The sequence below is a fragment of the Python bivittatus genome, unplaced genomic scaffold (assembly GCF_059951505.1).
Source record: "Python bivittatus isolate LINGU-HERP-01145 unplaced genomic scaffold, Pbiv_v1 ctg000080_np1212, whole genome shotgun sequence".
Classification (NCBI taxonomy): Eukaryota; Metazoa; Chordata; class Lepidosauria; order Squamata; family Pythonidae; genus Python; species Python bivittatus.
This window is the reverse complement of record NW_028277035.1, coordinates 49,164,481-49,185,602: the sequence shown is the minus strand read 5'-3', so window position 1 is coordinate 49,185,602 and position 21,122 is coordinate 49,164,481. Positions and strand designations below refer to the sequence as shown.

Sequence of the window (21,122 nt, the reverse complement as noted above, 5' to 3'; positions counted from 1 at the left end):
ACAACTTTTGTCACATTTAGCCACATGACACACTTCTCCATCCAGGGAAGTGTAGGGCAGCTGAAGCAGCTTATGCTGCTGGGGAAAGGGTAGAGCTTTGGGGAAAACAAAGTGGGGACATGCTCAAAAGCCAGATAGGCTGGGTCCAAGTAGATCAGATCATGCACATGGACCAGAAATTTCACATCACTGGTCTAAAGGAAAAAGAATCACACCACAACTCTTTCACAGGGTATTACAGAAACAGAAATGTGAGTACAATTATGATCAGTTTTCTTCCCTGGAGCCGTGAAAGCAGTTTCTTAGAACAGTTACCAGAGATGCCTGCAATGTTTCCTCACCAACTGGATTTGAGTTCTACTTTGTCTAGTGCTCTTGCACACAGACCATCATCAACTTGGATTCAAGAGATTATGCATGAATAGCGTGTAAGTGTAAATATAGAAATTCCTATCAAATATTTTTAAAATGCACGTTTACCTTATGTTCCTCCTCATGTGAGAAGGTTTCTGAGCCCTCTTCTTTTTGGTGTCCTCAGAGGCCAGGCTCTTGTGCTGGTTCTGCAACAGTTTCTCTGCCTGTTCACTCTGAGATGAGGTAGTTGAAGTAGAGTGCTGCCATTCCCCATCTTCCCCATGTTGAACAAGATCGCTTTCAAACACTGCTTCACGGGACTGGTCTGTAAAAACCACATTAGTGTAAGTTGTGCAAAACATGCTAGTAATTTCCTTTCTTTTTCACACTTGTGATAAATATGGACCTCACTGAAAGAATAAATGGCTTTTCAACCATTTGACCATGTACTTTGAGTTTACTTCCATTTATTCGAAATGCTGATGAGTCAAAACTCTCCAAATTCTTTTGTAAACCTCTCACACACAACCACAAAAGTTCTGATATCATGTCAAACCACAGGTAAATATGTTAACCTGCTCCTTGACACAAGAAATACTATGTGACTCCTGCAGCAAATAATTCCAGTGTTGGTCCAGTATTGCCAAGTGAACAAAGTGCAACACAGGAATCCATTACAGGAAAAGAAACAAGGAATACCAGTGTGGACAGAATGTCTTGGACAATTAACGTAGCAAAAAAGCCATTCTGTTTTATCTATCTTTTCTCTAGGCATATTACATGGCAGCTTTTGGAAAAAGTTTCCATGAACTTCCATGAAACATAAACATGAGTGGAATACTATTGCTTCCTAGATCTGATGTTGTGCCAGCTCAACTTCCTTTTCTCCTCTTTTTTCCAACTACCTATTACTAGTTTAGTATGAGATTAGACCACATGGAAGATGCTCCTGTTCCACAAACATTATGTTTGAAAGACCATGTACAAATCCAGATGTGCATAGAAGGACAAGTATACCTGTATCTGTCAAAACTGTTTACCAAAAATCTCTTTTAAAAACAGTGTGATTACTCCACGCTGGTATTTCTGAGCACGCTCTCTATTCTGGCAAAGCCTTTTAAAAGAAATGAATTGAAAGCAAATAGCTGCTATTTTACTCTCCCATAAGTAAGAGGTGTAACTGAACCAAAACTGACCCTCTTGTTTTTTTCTTGGAAGCACAAGTCAGATCACATTGTGAACTTGATACATTTTCTAGAACAGACTGGATTTAAGGATTCACGTGGAGTGAAACTGTCACAACAAATGAGCTCACACTCATTTATCTGGAGAGCTCCTGGTACTGAGAACAGACTCTAGTTTCCTTGAATTTTCTCAGACTTGTTTATATTAAGTAACATTGCTCCAGCATATCATATCAACCAAGGTTTCATAATATGGTATGCAGCATTTTTAACCAGTGGCTTTTCTCCTTCATTCACAATTATGTAACTAGATCAAAAGAGTGGATAAAATAGGGCAATAGGAAGTGGTAATAGCAGTCCATGTGATTACATTCTGCAGGCTGAGTCATCCCACCAATGACTTCCCAAGAATCAAAAACAAAGGCATAACTCATGCAGAATTCAGAAAGGTGAAAATCAAGTATTAGTGAGAGAGAGAGCCATAACTCATATACATTTGTTAAAACCTTTGTGCTACTTGTACGTATCTTTTCAGAAAAATCAAATAAAAACACTGAGATTTAGTTGAGTATTAGGCCAGATACCTCCAATGTAGTCTTGTCCTTCAATATACGATATGATGATACAGCAAATACTTTCTGTGATCCCCACTTGATCAGAAGCTTATTAGCTTATTATTATTACCATACCCCAATCTGTTTCTACTTAGAGGTCTCCCCAAATCCTTTTAATTTTTTCCCCAAATTCTGAATATCCCTTTCCATTTTTTAAAAAAAACTTTCCTGGTGGTACATGCTTATTAAACCAAGATATCATATATCCCAAATTTATTTATTTATTTATTCAGCAAATTTATATAGAAAATGGGACAGCTGCATTATTATTTTGAATGATAGATAGGCTAATAAAACACATTTTATGCTGTAATGGATTCTGGGCAACACTTGATTCATGAAGTAGAATAAGGTGATTAAAATGAAAGAAAACTAAACACAAAACTCCATGTAATTAGAAAACTAGTACAGTAAGGAATAGTCTGTGTTACTTCAATGTGTTACTTTGAAGAAAGGGTGTTTCTTCAAATATAATACAGTATAAGTAAAACGAGTACAATGTTTTTCATGTGAAGTATTTTAAAAATGACATATCAGCAAGCCAAAAGTATAAGAGTCAACTTCTTTCTGATGCAAACATGAATCCAGGTAATATCACCATTCTATATAAACAATATATAAGAACAGCTTCTCCTTGTTTCTGGATTCAAACAAGCATCTATCCTAGTTATCAGAGAAATATCATTTAATCTAAGTAATAGAGAAAAATTGCTCTGCATTATCAAGTTGAAAGGGAGTATTAAAGATGACATCTCAAGTTGAGCTTGACATCTGAACATTTCTTTATATATAGTTTCCTTGGTAACAGTAAGGAAATGATTTGTCATTGTTTTCTTCTAGGATGCTTTCTGAATTCCCAGGTATTTTTTGGATTAGCCTCATTCAAATACTAACCAAGTCTGACCATGCTTAGTCTTTTTGAGATTTATTTATTTATTAAATTTGTATGCCGCCCACCTCCCCCAATGGGTGACTCTGGGCAGCTCACAATTAAAACCAAAAACCCAAGCCATTAAAAAAACAATACCATATAAATAATTAAAATTAATTAATCAATTAAAATCTGACTATAAAACAACCCTATACATAAATACTAAAAAACATTCAAGATGATGGGGGGGGCAAGGTCAATGACCCCACAAGCCACTTCCACTGGTGGGAGCCCCCATCCAGCCCCCAGGCATTCTGGCATACCCAGGTTTTCACGCCTTTCCTGAAGGGTTAGCCAAGAGATCAGCCAAGACAGGACAAAAATGGTATTTCCTTCAATTTCATTTATTATAGAAATCTATAATAATTTATTCCAGAGAGTTTATATACAAAATAGCAATTAGGAGACCAGAAATGATGTAATTGTCCAATCCCTACTTTATAAAATGAACAAGAAAGAGCATCTACTAAACCATGAGCAATTTATGTAGAACAGAGGTAGAGAAAACAACTAATGCTCCTTTATTATCTGTCGAAACAAATTATTTCATCTCCCACCAAGAATGGCAAATAAGACAATGTCTCTGCCAAATGCCAGAACGTTGAAGCCTTTGAAAAAATTCTGCCGCTATTAGCCTGCCTAATCAAAGTGTAGTCTCACTTCTTCAGGCAACTCAGTAGCTTGAGGTTCCTCCTACTCTGGAAAAACCTAACAAAGAACTGATTATATAATGATTACATAAGGAGGCACACCTACCTAACTCAGATATGCTCACAGAGCAATTCTTTACAAATACTCTAGATGATAATAGAGCCAAGAAAATCTCCAGTACAGTGGTACCTCTAGTTAAGAAATTAATCCGTTCCGTGACTCTGGTTGCAACTCGAGTTGGTCTCAAGTCGAGGTAAAGTTTCCCATAAGGTTCAATGTAAATATGGTTAATCCGTTCCACCCTCCGAATTTGGTCGCACCCCGAGGTAAATTTCCCCCATAAGGTTCAATGTAAATAAGGCTAAACAGTTCTGAAACATATGCATTTTATTTTTAAACCTCAAAAACCTTCCAAACGCCACAAAAACTTTCCAAATGCCACAAAACACACCACAAGCCTCACCGAATGTCTCCTTGCTACCGCGATCTCGCCCACAGGAAGCCGCGACCGTGTGGCAGCAGGGAAAATGGCCGCGGATCCAGTTCGTAAGCAGAGGCGAATTCGTAAGTAGAGGTAAATTTTTGGGGCCGGAGCTGGTCTTATCTCGAAAAATTCGTAAGTAGGGGCGTTCGTAAGTAGAGGCACCACTGTATAGTGCTTCTCTATAGATGGAATACTGGACCATCGTTAATGATTTCTGATAGAAAAAGGGGTATCAGGCTAGATTCATCATCTCAATGTCATTTCATGCTGACATTTCACCAAAAAATGTACAGTAGTTAAAATTCTTGAGGCTATATTTCAAGCTAGTATCCCTACACAGAATTGCTGAGTGTGTCTCTTAAGAATTTTAACTACTAGTCATTTAATTTGGAAGAAATAATCAGGCACTTCACTAACAGATACCAAATTCTGTACCACAATACACAGCGTAACTAAATATCAAGTCATTTCATTTACTCTTTATTTCCAGTTGCCTTTTTATCTAAAAAAAAACACCCCATCACCACATAAACACAAGGGTGTCCATAATCATTCTCTGGAAGCATTCTTTATCTGTGTGCAACACACAACAGCAAAATTTTAATAGTTTTTAAAATTATCTTACCACAGGCAAGACAACAGTGAGGATATTTCCTATATGCTTCTCACACTGCACTTATACACTTTCATTGACACGAAAATTGTTTTTCAGGAGCTATTAGAAGGACCATGATCCTTCAGCACAACGTAACTGCTGTCTGAGCTAAAACAATACCAATTGAAAAAAATTACTTTTCCAAATCCCAAATATTATGACAATTGCTCCTGTATTTCTTGGCTATGGCCCTAAGCTTCTAAGGCATTGCACTGATTTTAACATAGGAAGGGGCACACATTTTCTAAGTATAGCAATAGATGTTTACAGTGGTTAGAAGATGGAAGTGGGGGTGGAGAACAATAATATATTGCATTTCCCAAAGAATGGCTTCAAGCTGTTGATTTGCAAATGAGATAGCAACTGGTAACCAAGTTGAAATGGGGGGTGATTAACATCTGTAAGTCACTGATTGCAGCTCTCTTCACTTTCTCCCAGCAGTCATTCGAAAGAAATGAATGTGATAGGTTTTGCTGGTAGATTGATAATCAACAATTCCTCTAGTTTATCACTTAAGAATCCAGAGCTATGACCAACCAAACATTAATTGTTCCAAATCTTTATTGCATTACTGTAAGTCAGTGATTATATCTATATGCATGAATGTGCAGAGGGTTTTAAAAAAATCAACAATTAGTTTCTTTCCAAGTATCTCCTCTGTCCCTGCCCAACACCATTATTTACAAATTAATATGCCACTTACTCCCAAATGACTCTAGCTAATGCATGCACTCATGCACACCCATGCATGAATGGATGTATACAGACGCACATTAAAACTATGATTTTTTACTGTGTTTATCCCAGGGGGACTCTGACAAATTAGCCCAGTCCTGTAAGAACATACCAATTCTGCTTCAGCTGGAGTTGTTTTCAGAGTTTGAGAACTATACCTGCCTTTTGAAGTATTCCTTTAGAAAATGAAAAAGGAAGGCCCCGCCCACTTTCATCTGCTTTTGCCAGAAAAAGGAGTGTATTTCTGAGACTACCTTGGCTTCTGCAGTATGAGAATGGGTGTGGCTTGTAAAGTTTCTTTTATCCATTGCCCAAGTGACAGTTTGGAAGATGGAGGAGAGTACTGGGATGAGATTATTTGCAATAGCGGAGAACAGTCATGTTTGTGTATAGGTTGTGAGTAGTATTTTGAGCCCAACTGAAGAGTTACATGATTTTGTGTTTAGGGGTTTTAGTCTCTGTGTTATTTCAAGAAATCTGTTTTCTCACACTTAGTATTATTTATTTTCAGCCTGAATATGAATACATTATTCTTCTCAAGCGGCATTGGTGTTTTGATTTAATTTAAGGCTGTAAGGGGGAGGGGGGAGGAGGGATAATCTGTAAGGGGACCCATTTGATTTTAATAGGTCCTGCTTGCACCTCTTCTACTTACTGGGGAGTCTGGTGATTTTTACACCAATCCTGTTGAATACCAGGTTGGTCTCTAACAAAAGAGACAACCTTCATGATCTTATAAACAGATTAAGGTGCTATTCTAGAGTGAATAATGGAAACTTGGCTGGATGTGATGAGGCACAATTTGAGCCACTGTTAGTCATTCCTGAGTGATGCAGATCTGTTAGTTAGGGATACATATAGTTAGTGTTATGTCAGTCCAATAAAAACAATGGAATAAAAACAGAACAACTCTGCTAGATCAACCAAACTATTTACCTCCTGACTCAACTCCAACCTAGCCCAGTGCTTGGGGAAGAGCTAGATCTTCATCTTCCAGAAGGCTAGAAGGATAGGGGTCCCTTGAATCTCAGGTGGAAGGCTATTCTAAAGGACTGGGACAGCTAGAGAGAAGGCGTACCCCCAAGGTCCCATCAGATGACAGCATTTAAAGAAAGGGACCTGGAGCTGCCCACCCTATCTGACCTAATGGGTCAGGCAGATATCCTTGGGGAACAGTGGTCCTGCAAATAACCTCACCCTGTGCCATGTAGGGCTTTAAAGATGATAACCAGCATCTTGAATTGTACCTAGAAAGCAACTAGAAAGAAGCCAGTGCAGCTTATGCAACAGTAGTGTAACTTGGGTGAACCATGGATGCCCAGAACTGTACCCACCACTGCATTCTGGACCAGTTGGAACTTCTGGATGGACTTCAAGGTGCAGGGCTTATGTCACAATAACACAACACTTTCATCAGTCTGACACTACCACTCCCTTGCTCCCTGCTCTGCAGACACCACTGATTTGCTTCCTAACTGAGACTATGGAGCACTAGCCCTAGGGCTGTTGGGAACTTGAAAGAGAGCCATCTTTAGGGCTGCTGGGCAAATGACCTATCTGCAAAAGTTTAGCTTTTGTGTTTTTAAGATATTATTTATTTACTGGATGTTAATGATGCCTTTTCTACATCTTGAAAGTCACCCAGCAGGCTGAATATAAATCTTCTAAATAAATACTAACCATAAATTATTATTTTATTTTATTTTATTTTATTTTATGTTTGTTTGTTGGATTTCTCCCCCGCCCATCTCCCCCCAACGGGGGACTCTTATTGTTATATCCTGAAACATTCTAATAAACTATTGTTAATTATTTATTTAGAAGATTTATATGCTCCCTACTGGATGACAGCATTTATACGGAATATTGGCTGTCAGCTGTTAGTGTACTGTTCTGAATGTTGTAAAAAACAACAACAACAACCCTAATGGGCGCTGAAGAAAAGCACTGAAGCCTCTGTACTCCCAACTGAAAAAGCATTATTCCCAAATTAAAATACTAGTACTTCTGGCTGTCTTGTTTTCATGGTATTTTTCATACTGCCTTGGCAAAGTGGTCTGCATGGATCAGAGACAGGCAACGTAAAGCAAAAGAAAAAAAAGGAACACATTAAAAAAGAACAAAGGAAGTGTAATGGAAAAGGCAGCAGATGCCGCACACACTGAAAATCTGGAACATCCAAAGGTCAACTTCAGTGACAAGCAATTTATCTTGGAACTCCAAGATTATGCAAGTGGAACAATGCCCCAAACACTCCAAAGCTCTTACTCTGACCTCAGTGCTGCACACAGTAGAGTCCTGAATTACATAAATGCTAATGACTGCTTATATAAACTTTTTATGAATGTGTCCAAATGTCAATATTCACAACCCAAAAGAAACCAAGTTGCCAATCTTATCAAGTCTAATCAAAAACTTACAACGCTGACCCATCCAACAGATGACAGTTTCCCACAAGAGTTCAGCTAACACTAAGAAGTCCATTTAGATACTGTAAATATTATACTCAGATTGGCTTAAATATACTAAAGTACATGGATGTTTGCTTAATTACTTCTCTACAAAGTAATAGAAAGATTCATGTGGAAGGAGAAAGAATGGGAAATGGCAATATTCTGCTACCTTATTAAAAATTTGAATTTTTATAAACTTCCTCCCAAAACATCACACAAGTAGCTAGCTTGATATGGTAATTAAGTCATAAATATTAGAAGTCAATCAGGATCTACAAATTTAGACTTTTAATGTTGTAGCAACCACTATAAAAACTGACATTTTTCTATCTGATCATCTCTTAATGTTCTATGAATAGCTTGGTCACAATGACCCAAGTTATTTTCCAGTTTTTTTCTGCCATGGAGTTTCAGTGATATGCTGCCATTGCAGATGCATTAGATTTTTCTCAAACTAGTTAATGAATTTTTCAATAAAATACTAAAACAGAAAAAAAAAACATGAAGGAACTAATTTGGCTCAAGTAATTTTTCAGTGCCTCATACTAGAAGTCACAACGTTCAAAGTGATGTTTATTGCTCTCTTTGCATAGATTTCATCTTTGCTGGGTCAATGTAGATACTATCATTATTTTGTAGGGTTGTAAAAGGAAACTGAAATAAGAGGGGAGGCAGGTAGCTTGTGTTATGCAATGATTACATAAGCCAGTGCTTCCCAAAACTGGGTAAAAGTGGTTTTTCTTTGGGTAACAACACACGAACCCATTACCCAATCACAACAGGGACATTTAAAGATTGCCATGTGTACTAAAATATATTTGAAAGTCCAGTAACAAAACAACTGCAAGCAAACAACCAAGCTCAGAGAGCACCAAGGACTCGACAGTTCAACCCTGAGCTACATATATTCTCTTCTATAGGAATTTTTATAATTAATTCCAAAATCTTACTCCTAATTTATCTGGACCTATACTCCGTTTAAAGATAGTCCTCAAGTTATGACCTTTTGTTCAACGACCATTCGAAGTTACAACAGTGCTGAATGAAGGGACTTACGACCAGTCCTCAAAGTTCCAGCTGTTGCAGTGCCCCCGCAGTCATGTGAACAAAGTTCAGGTGCCTGGCAACCAGCTCATGCTTACGACCAGTTGCAGCATCCTGCAGTCACATGATTGGCATTTGTGCCCTTCCCTGCTGGCTTCCCCCAAGCAAAGTCAATGGGAAGCTGGCAAGGAAGGTCACAAGTCACTGGGGTAAGTCTCCCCTCCAGCCTTTCTGGGTTCACACGGACCATTTCTTCCTTCCTCCCTTCACTCATGCACACCCTGCACACTCCTTCTCCACCCTCCCTGTGATTGCACACATGCACACATGTACCCCATGCCCTCTTTCCTTGGCCTCCCTGCGATCACACACACTCACACACGTACCTTATGCCCTCTCTCCATGGCCTCCCTGCGACTGCATGCATGCTGTGCCCTCATTTCTGGGCCTTTCTGAGCTCATGCCACACTGAGCACCCCCTCCCCAACTCACACGCGCCCTGTGCTGGGCCTCCCATGGCCTCCCCCACCCTTCTGTGGCACCCATGTGCTCCTTACCTGGGTCTCCCTCCACTTCCCACTTAACAAGCCATGTGTCTTGGATTATGACAACCCGGGCTGCCTGGATTGCCGTCGATAAGCAATGTGGTCCTGTGACATCACGCTTTACGACCACATTGCTTAGCAATGGCAATCCCGGTCACAACTGCAGTCATAACTTGAGGACTACCTCTATAACTATCTAGGATCAAACTCTTATTTAGCTTTTTGCTGTTTATTTCAAATTTTTTAAATTCTTAAGTTTATGATTAAAATTTTCTTTCATTAAGGGTTGAAGGAAAACACCTGGCATTTTTAGACTTGTTGATCCGAAAGTCTTTAATAGCTTAAAAGTAGTTAACAAGCAATTCCCAAATGTGATTAGAAAAGGAAATGTGTGAACTTTGTGTCCTTTAAAAGGTGCCAACTGCAGTTGCAAGCAAGATGGCTATTCCCATTGTTTCCCAGTGCTCAAAAGCTACTGGGGACCGCTGGAGTACATGTGGGCAATCTCCCGTCCTCTCCTTGTCCGGAGAGGTTCTGAAGAGCCAGTCTACTCACTGGCTCTTCATTCTTCACTGCAGTCATCGGCTCTGCTTTTCATGGAGCTGTCTTCAGTCCACTATTTCTTCCTCCAGAAGTCTGCAGTTACATTATTATTGAAGGAGTCCATTATTCCCAGAAATTGCGGGGGGGGGGGGGTGTTTCCATTTATATATGTTATAATTTTCCAGCTATTGATGTTCTGCCTCCTCTTTCAAAATATCTATTATCCCTTTTACTGATTACACATTAACTAATATTTCAAGCTTCCTTAAACAATATTTTGCACTGGGCAGGGGGTTGGACTAGATGAACTCCAAGGTCCCTTCCAACCTTTATATTCTATGGTTCTATGACTAAGTTAACTAGAATTCATGTTTTTAATATAATTTCCTTAGCCAATTTATCAAAACTAAATGGCACAAACGTGAATTACCCATAGTTTGAATTCATCATTTTTTATATATATGGGGTTTTTTTTGTTTCCTTTCCATTTTTATATTTGCTGCATTTTTGGCACTGGATTGTTCATCCTGCTTCGTGTGCTTTTTCAGCCACAGGTTCAGCAAAAAGGCATAGGGTACAAATAAAAGTTCCTATTCCTAAATTACGTTTGTAGGTCCAGAGGCAAAGGTGGGGAGGTGATTTTTATCAATGTATTTTTCCATTTCCTTTTCTCCTGGAAAGTTATTACAGAAAACTGGGAGGTTCTCTGGAAAAATTCTTCAGTGGAAACTTTTGCTAGTTCTCAGTACTTTCTACAAAACAGAAGGCTCTTTGGATCCAGTTTATAAGTTCTACCAATCAATTTCACTCAAACAACTTTTCTCAGCTTCAAAATGAAATATGAACTCACATCAATGAAAAAGCATACAGTTTCATATCCATCTTGTCTTCTTTTATGATTTTAAGAAAAGAAATTAGTTTAATATGAAGGGGACCCTTGGTTAAGTTACAGAAGAATGGAATCACCATTGAAAGCATATAGAATAATGTTCCCTGTTATGTTCTTAATATTACCACTCAAAACACAATTTAGGACCTTTCCTCATTGGGACAAATCATGATATGCAATCTACCACTCCATTGAAAGTAGGCCAACTATCATTCTATGTTCTGTTCTGTTCTGTTCCAGGAAATGAATGCTCACAACCTACACAGTACAATTTTAAAAATGCCAGAAAGGAACTAAATATTTACAAAATATACCAAATTTTGTTTAATAAAAAAACAATTGCAAAAGTGACAGCTTCAAATATTTAATAATATAATATAAAACAGATTATATTCTTTTGCTAGAATCATATTTAAGAAACTGCAAAGAATCATATTCAAAATGATGCTGTCTAAATCTCATGTCAATCAAGGGGATTAATTTTCACTAAATTATTGACTGCTAAGTACCAAGTTGGTATTACTAAACATTTTATTTATCACAGAGTATACAAAAAGCATTCTCAAAACATAGTCTCACATTTAATTTCCCATGAAGAGTCGTTTGTCAGAGCAACCAAAAAGGTGGCAAATGGAAAAGAAAAAATTATAGGACTGACCAAGCCTTACCTGGAAACTGCTGAGATTCCTCCAAAATAAGCATTTTTGACCAGTATACATGGCTGATTTTAATACACCTTTTTAAACAGGTGGTTTAGTAACTTAGCAGAAGAGACTATGGTAGAGGAGTGCAAGTTATTTTAATCTCAAATAAAATGTCTGAAGTCACTGCAAACTATTTATCCCCTCTAGTTCAAGTATCATAATACGATTTCTGTTAGTCTAAAAATGTTGTGAGAAAAAGACACATACCATAATCAGAATTTCTGGTAAACAGCTCTTGGCATTCTATCCTATACACTGCCTTGAGTACATTCAATTGAAGTACGATCTTTAACTAGCCTGTGGCTGAGATAGTCATTTACACAACCAATTAATATACAGTATGAACAATAGTGACAGTATTACTAGGAGCAGATTCTTCTGAACTGGTTCCTTCCTGGTCAGTGTGTATGTGTGTGTGTATTTACTTATTTTACAATATTTATATACCACCCAGCTCAACTGATTTCTGCCAGCCAGATCTTCTCCAGCCCAGAGCTTCCAGCTATCAGTGCTGGGCAGCCCAGCTTCAATGCCTTGTTTACTGGCTTACTTGCCTGGTGATTTCTCCTAGGAAATTTCTTCTCCTGAGAGAAGAAAGAATAAATAGATGAGAAAACTCACAGCAGTATTCCATGCAGCCTTCCTCCAGCTTGGGCCCATGGAAGGGGTGAGCAGAGAACCTGACTTGGTGAAAGGGACCCCAGTGTAGTTCAGAGGCTTTTTGTGGGAGGAAATAATCAGGTGACAGGATGTTCCTACAAAGTGAGAATTGGGACACCATTGGAACTAAGGAGACAAAAGGAATGAGTTTCAACAAGTCTGGCTGAATACCTACGAAAGGACTGAAATCCTGTGTTTCTTCCACTTTTGTCTCCAATAACAAGAGGCTTTGCAGTTTTTTGGGGGGGGCATACTTAACAGACTATGCAAACTATTGTACAATATCCTTAATTTCACATGCTAGCAAAATAATGTTTAAGATCATCCAAACCAGATGAGACACCCACATGGAAAGGGAGATGTCAAATGTTCAAGCTGGCTTTATAAAAGGCTGAGGAACAAGACACATCATTTCTGATGCACACTGGATAACTGAGAAAGCCAAAGAATCCCCAAAATAAGTAAATATGTGCTTCACTGATCATGAAAAAGGCCTTTGTGTTGACCATGTCAAGCTCAGAAAAATGGAAATCCCAGAACATCCTATTGTCCTCATATGAAACCTATACACAGGTCAGGAAGCCAGTCTAGATGGAATATGGCCAAACAGACTAGCTTCAAATTGGCAAAACAGTGAGACATGGCTGCATATTCTTCCCTTATTTAAATCAATCCATATGCTGAATTAGGTTGATTTAAATAAGGGAAGAATATTAGGTTCTAGCTCTGTTTGGTGTAGTGGTTAAGGCACCAGGCTAGAAACGAGACTGTGAGTTCTAGTCCCGCCAGCTGGGTGACCTTGGGCCAGTTACTTTCTCTCAGCCCTAAGAAGGAGGCAATGGCAAACCACTTCTTAAAAACCTTACCAAGAAAACTGCGGAGACTTGACCAGGCAGTCTCCAAGAACTGGACATGACTGAATGGATTAAAAACAAAACAAAACAAAAAAACCCATGCTGAATATATCTTGAAAGAAGCTGGACTGGAAGAAGGTGAGTGTGGTTTTAAAACTGGAATAAGAAATACCAATAAACTGTGCTATGCTGATGACACTACTCCAATATCTGAAAATACAAATGAGCTCTAGTAATAAAAATCAAGGAGCACAGTGAAAAAATGGGACTTAGATTATATAGAAAGAAGACCAAACTAATGGCTACAGGTACAGCAACCAGCCTTAGAATTTTCAATGAAGATACTGAAGTCATGGATAGCTTCTGCCTTTCATGATTGACTATCAATAGTAAAGGAACCAGCAATAAAGAAATACACCACAGAAAAGCACTTGGTAAAGTAGCCATAAAGGTCTTGGAAAAGATATCCAGATGCTGTGATGTTCTATACCTACAAGGATCAGAATAATGCAGGCAGTGGTATTGCCTATGACATTCTATGGAAGCTAAAGTTGGATTTTGAAGAAGCAGGACAGAAAGAGTATCGATGCCTTTGAACTTTAGTGCTGGAGAAGACGCCTGCGAATACCATGGACAACCAAGAAAACAAACAACCGGATCATCAAACAGATTAACCCAGAGTTCTCACTCAGGACACAAATGATCAGGCTTAAATTATCATATTTCAGACACATTAAGCGAAAAGCTAGCTCTGGAGAAGGTTCTAACACTAAGTGTAATGTTGGGGAGGATGGAAGGAAAGAGAAAAGAGAATGACCAGCAGCAAGATGGTTGGACTCAATTACAGTGGTGATGGGTAAGACTTGAAGCACCAGTTTGGGGGCAGATTTTCCTGGAGAAAATCTATCTATGTAGTTGCTAAGAGTTAATACCAACCTAAAGATGCATAATCAAACAGTCAATATTTGTCTGTGAGAGAGAACGATATGTAAATGAAAGACAATATTTTGTGTGTGTATATGCAGATGGGGTAAATTAATTTTAGAAATGGGGTGACTTATCTTACATGAAATTAATTTTAATCAACAACTACTGATTCAATTAATATTATTTTCCCCAGCTTCTGCCTTTTTTTGACTATGGCCTTTGATATATACGCACAGATTTTTTGGCATGGGGGGGGCAGGGGAAATCCCCAGAATTGGTTTTAGTTGAAGTTGGCCACCTTGTTGACAATGCAAGAAAGCTGGGTGTTGCTCAGGATTTCTGTATGCTTATATATTTGTTACAGATAGTCCTTGGGTTACGACCACTCATTCAGCAACCATTCAAAGTTATGATGGCACTGAACAAGGGGGACTTATGACCAGTCCTCAAAGTTGTGGCTGTCACAGCGTCCCCATGGTCACATGATTGCGATTTGGGCACTTGGCAACTGGCTCACAATTATGACAGTTGCAGTATCCCACAGTCATGTGATCGCCATTTGCAACCTTCCCTGCTGGCTTCCCACAAGCAAAGTCAATGGGGAAGCTGGCAGGAGGTCGCAAGTTGCTCCCACAAGTTGCTCCCACTCCCACTGCTTTTTGTCCCAAGGAGTCCCTGGCTGGCATGGGAATCTCATACTCTATAGCGCCCAACCACAGCACCCACCCACCCACATTCTGCAGCACCTGCCTAAAGCACCCACCTACCTGCCTGCACTCAGCAGTGCCTGCCCACAGCACCCACCTGCCTTCCCACATCACGGTCACCTGAGGTCCTCGCTTAATGACCCACATGGTGCTTGGTTAATAACAGCAACAGAGACTGCTGGGATTGCCATCGCAAAGCAATGCAGTCACATGATGTTGCGCTTTACGACCGCATTGCTTGGTGATGGAAATTCTGGTCTCAATTGCCTTCATAACCCAAGGACTACCTATACTGTCTAATCTTTCTTTTTAACAAGATTTTCTTAAATTCAGTGTTGTCTTCTCTATGGTGGTATTTTATGTTTTTTTTGTTTAGAAGTGCCTTGAAATTTTGAATAGGAAAGTTGTCTAAATATTTTAAGCAAACATATGACATATTATTTTTACAATCACGGTTTCAACCTTTTTCTCTCATGAAAGCAAATGACCACAGGGGGAAAAAAATACCCATTTTTGAGAGTAGAGAAACTTAGAAGCAAAAATTTCATAAAGCTGTTTCGTTTGTGCCAAAACCACAAGTCTTTTGCAGCTTTTCTTTTTAATACTAAATAAGTTTACCATTATTGGGAAACATCACCAATATCGTTACATAACCTCAGCTGGAAAAAAAAGAATGAATGAATGAATGAATGAATGAATGAATGAATGAATGAATGAATGAAAGATGCAATTTCTTGCTACTGTTATAATGTGTAACTTTATCAAAGTTAAACAAGGAGTGTTTATTTATATTTGATGCTGATACTATCTTTTGTATTAAAAAGCAACCAAACCAGCAAATCAAAATTAATAAAAACTTAGTCCTAAATTATTGTTCCTGAACATACTTTGATGATGGTTTATTTTCATATCTAAGCTTCATTTATAATTCTAGCAAAATTTTAAGATATAGCCAATGCTTAGTCATTACAGCAGAAAACAACCATTAACCCCTTTCAAGATAAGACCTGGTTTTACCTCTTTGTTGTAAACAGTCTAAGCCAGAACAATTTACAACTGTAAATTATTATAATTTACAAATATTGTAAACATATAAATAACTCCTAAAAGAACCATATTAAAGCAACTGTCATACAAAATCACACCTAGAAACATTGTGCTGTACCGTACCTGTACATTACCTTTTATTTATTTTTAATAAAAAACTGAAATACAATGTTAGGAACTTCTAAATATCTGTTTTATGTATATATTTATTCCTTTGCTTCTCAGATGATGATGATGATGGTTTACGTTTATAAATCCCCCAAACCCTAAGGACTTTCAGTGGTTTACATGAAAGATAAATAAGAAACATTATATAGTGAATACAAGTCTACAAATAAGAGGTCCATAAATAAATGAAAACATACCAAGATAGAACCAAGGCCCATATGGTCTCCAGAAGAGCCCTGTTTTGAGCAGCTTTCAGAAGACAGTCAGAATGGGAGTTGACCAGACCGGGAGGACATTCCATACAGTTGTTCCTCGTGAGGAGACCGCAAGACAGTAGTCTTTGGCAGGCTTAGAGCTCTGAGAGATGAGGGAATAGCCATATTGCTCAAACCACAGTCAGCACCTTTAAGGATACTGGGTTCGCACACTTCCTTTTCTAATCACTTTTGGAAATTGCTTGTTAACTGCTTTTCAGCTATTAGGAACCTTTGGATCAACATGTTTTACAGCACCAGGTAAGTTTCCTTCAATCCTTAGCGAAAGAAGTTTTAAATACAAATTTAAGGACTTAAAAAATTTTTTTTGGAATAAACAGCAAAAGGGTGATTAAAACTTTTATTTTGGAAAGTTACAAATGGACTAAGGGTCCAGATGGATTTGAAATAAAATTTTGGACGTAATTATAAGAAGCCTTCCCATGGGAAAATGCTTTTGTTTTGAATTCTTTAAAAAAAAAAACTTTAAAAAATGGACATTAGAGGGAACCAGAAGGATCTAAAGATTACAATTAAAGGAGAACACCACTTAAATTTGACTTACTAATACAGAATGAAACAAAATCTTTTAGCATTGGATATACTGAAGGATATTTTTGAACAATGGTCCCAGAAGTTAATTTTAAAAGTATCTGCCTCTATAGAGTGTGTTTAAAAAATGTTATGAAAGAGGAACAAATTTTACCTGACAAGATTGAGACTGATCTGAAAGGAGATTTAAAAATAACAGGCTACAAGAATGATATGGAAAAAGGTGCTACACTGGACATACAGAAGAAACCGGCTGATGTCCTAATAATTAAAAAGGATATACAAATAACAAACCAAGAGAGTGACCTGGATAATTTTCCTATATTGGATTTACAAAAGAGGCTTGCTAAACCTTTGAAGAATTTTGTGAGAAAGGACAAAGAAAAAATGAAAAGAAATAAAGTTTTAGGACATTATTTAAGAGACTAAAGATAAAAATTGTTAAAAGTAAAAGGAAGGAATATAAGGTTGGTTTATTTGACCAAGGTTAAAATAGAGACATTATCATCTCTGGTAACCCTTAATGGGCTTTTGCTGACCAGGACTGAGACAATGAGGCTTTAAGGATTTGTTTATAGATAAGAGATGGGATATGGGAAAAGAGATCATTTGTTCTATTTTAAGAGAAGGTGATAAATTATTAAAATTGTTTATACTTGTTGTGATAAAGGGGGAAGTCATTTCTCTATTTCTTTTCTTTATCTTTATTTTTTTCTTTTCTATTTTTCTATTTTTTTCTTTTCTACACTTCCTATTCTTTCTTTTTTATTTTATTTTTTTTAGTTTGCATTAGTTTTTATCTTTGTAATTGTAATTTTTAACAAAATTACTATTAAAAAAAAAGTGACAGCACCAAGCTTTGACCGCCCCCCCCCCATACCACTAATAGTTTTACCTGGGTAGATCACACTGGCTGGGCTGATTCCAATGGAAGAATGGGGTCCTGCAGATAGCTAGGCACCATGTCATATACAGGCTTTATTAATACCAGCACTCTGCATTGCACCCAGAAGCCTGTTGGCAACCAATCAGGGTCTGCATCACTGCTGTAATGTGCTCCCACCGGCAAACACCAGTTAGCACATGGGCCACTGTATTCTCAACCAACTGCAACTTCTGAATGACCTTCAAAGGCAGCCACATGTAGATCTTTTTGCAGTTCTCTAAGTGGGCGGTGACAAGGGTACGAGTCACTGTAGCAAGATCCTCCTGCCTGAGGTACAGCTACAATGGGCATCCCAGCCAAAGCTCGGAAATGACCACCCTGTCCATAGCCCCTCACTTGCTGTTCTAGCATGAGCCATGAATCCTAAAGAACCCACAAGTCACAGTGGGTTCAAGGGTGATGCTATCCCATCAAGTAGGTGTCAACTCTTAGTGACCAGACAGATAGATTTTCTCCATGATGATCTGTCCCCAACCTGGTCCTTCAGGTCTTCCAACAGTATACCCATTGCTACTGTAATTGAGTCCATCTACCTTGTTGCTGATCATCCTCTTCTTCTTTTTCCTTCCATCTTTCCCAGTATTAAAGCCTTCTCCAGAGAGCTAGGCTTTGCTTAATGTGTTTGATAATTTTAACCCAGTCATTTGTGCCTTGAGTGAGAACTCTGGGTTGATTTGCTTCCTGAACTATTTGTTTTCTTGGCTGTTCATTGCATTCTCAGGAGTTTTCTCTAACACCAAATTTCCAAAAAGCCCTTTTACTAGGATTCAGTTTAACTCTGTTCTTTCCTATCCAGGCACTCACAGCCGCCAGGCACCAGGATAGGACTTCAATGGCATTACAGTCTGGCCTGGGATAGTGATGTAAAGCTGGGTATCACACTGAACCCCAAAACTTTGGATGACCTCTACCAGGGGCTTCATGTAAATATTAAATAGAAGAGGGGATAGAACCAACATTTGCAACACCCCACAAGGGAGAGGAGCCATCAGGCCAATCTCTTCTGCCCCACCACTACTGACTGGAACTGTCCACCTAAGCAGCAGACTGTAACACAATGCTCTGAACCCCTACCCCCCACAGGTAGTCCAGAAAGATGATATTGCAGGCCACCGAGAGGTAAACAGGACCAGAATGGACACACTTCCTCTATCCAGATCCTGACAATGGTCATCTACTAGTGCAACCAATGCCATTTCCATTCTGTTTCCAGGCCTGAACCCAACCATAGAGGGCCCAGAAAGTCTGCTTCTTCTAGGGTGCTCTGTAGTTGATTCCCCACCACTGTCTCAATAACTTTCCCCAAAAAGAGAAGGCTGGAGATCAGGCTATAGTTGTCTAATACCTCTAGAACCAGAGAGGGCCTCTGAAGAAGCGGGCACATTACAGTTTCTTCAAGACTGCCAGTGGTATCCCCTGCTGTAACAAGGTGTGATGCTACTCAATCAAAGGATGACTTCACTTAGCTTTTTATTGAAAGCTGTTTCAGAGGAGCGTGGGGGCACTGTCAGCACTTCCTTAAGTGAAACACAGATTTTTCTAGGATCACATGGCTAGCATGTGAGCCCAGGAAAAAATGCTGCTTCTTTAAGAGGCACTGGCAGATGTGCACCCATGCCCACTTCGTAGCACCTTTTTGGATTCAGATCTGAACCATAGACATCATTAATCCTAAAATATAATTCAAATTTGGAGCGGCATCTGGAAGAGAACTGGGGAAGCGAGAAAGGCCACCTTTTTAAATGAGAGAGGATACTGACTAATACAGCTGAATTTGAAGTAAACAGCTATAACAGCTATCCCAACCTAAAAGATTCTGAAACATAAGATGAAGCATCAACTTAGAATGAGACATTATTACTGGTCAGTGTGGGTGAGCTAGATTTTTCTGTTGGTTTTATTTTCATGTCAAATTTTACATCTATACATTTAATGAATTAATGAAATAATGAATTTAAAATGTTATAATTGTAAATACTTTATTTCTATACTGATATTTTATTATTCACCCACAATGTCTCTCTCCATCTTCTTTTCTTTTCTGAAGCTATTTATTCTGTTCCTTAAATGTTTTAAACAAATATGTTATTATTTTTAAAAAATTAAAAGATTATGTAGATGTTTTTGTTTTTTATTCTTTTTACATGTATTAGACAACTTTTCTTATTGTAAACTATTTAAATATTGACAACAAATGAAACCACAATAAATTTAAAAAACAAATCTTTAAATGGGTTTCCCACCTAGTCTTTAAAAATCACACACCTTCAAGCAAGTCAATCTTATTTCTCTTTACCATAAAAAACAGATGCAAGCTATAAGTGGGTATATATATTATTACAGTACTTAGGATTTTTCAGATGCCTCTGCACTAAAACTAGATTTGCCTTCCCTCTTATTGAAGTTTTAAATAATGGCAGTAACTATGTCATGATTCTGAAAGGGTGCCAAGGATACAGATGCACAAAGAATGTGGACAGTCATAACTTGTGTTTGTCTTGAACACTAGCTGGTTACACCTCACCTACCCATGTGCCCTCTAACCACCACCAGTCAATTGCTTATGGCAATTTGTCTACTGCTAAATTATTTTTTCCCTCTGGTTAGAATGTAGAAAGGCAACAAAATATACTTTAAAGAAGCCAGGTGTGGGAGCTGGCATGATCAGGCACATTCACAGCTAACCGTAAGTATTCTAATCATACCACTGAAACACTCCCAGAACGTAATATTGGATTTTAAAAACATTTGTGAGGAAAATGAGTTTTCAGATGAATGGGATCATTTAAATCAAACTGAAACATAAGGAATTTGCAATAGCCTTGGAGCTGGCTTATCACCTAGTTCACACCAGCCTGTTGTAAATCTTATCAGAACATATCCATACCCAGGAATCTGTCCTCAAGATGCCAATGAAGGATGTCTTCATTGTCCCCTCCTTTTGATCTGTTTCTTCTCACTAAGACACTTGTTTCCTTTGCAGTAGACAGTAGAGGAGCCAGAAGTAGCCTGAGATCTATTACTCATGAATGTATGCATGCATCATTTTTTCCCCTTTTCCAAAATGTATAAATATCAGTGCATCTCTTTTGTTTGTACGGGTATCTCTCACTATCCTTTCGGTGGGGTCCCCTCCAGTAAGTACTGTTGATATAATAAACACTGTAGTAAGCCTTGATTATTTGCTTTGGGTCCCATGTTTTGATTCCACACATCTAAAC

At 38.3% G+C, this 21,122-nt stretch overlaps 1 protein-coding gene across 2 annotated transcripts in view; it reads right to left on the bottom strand.

Annotated features, from left to right (window-relative positions):
• RAD54L2 (RAD54 like 2) overlaps positions 1 to 21,122 on the bottom strand; it is a 71,578-nt gene that overhangs the window by 32,457 nt on the left and 17,999 nt on the right. For both annotated transcript variants that reach the window (XM_088134030.1, XM_088134028.1), the window contains exon 3: positions 481 to 679. In XM_088134030.1, the coding sequence (XP_087990156.1) occupies positions 481 to 679 (199 nt within the window). The remainder of the gene's footprint in view (positions 1 to 480; positions 680 to 21,122) is intronic.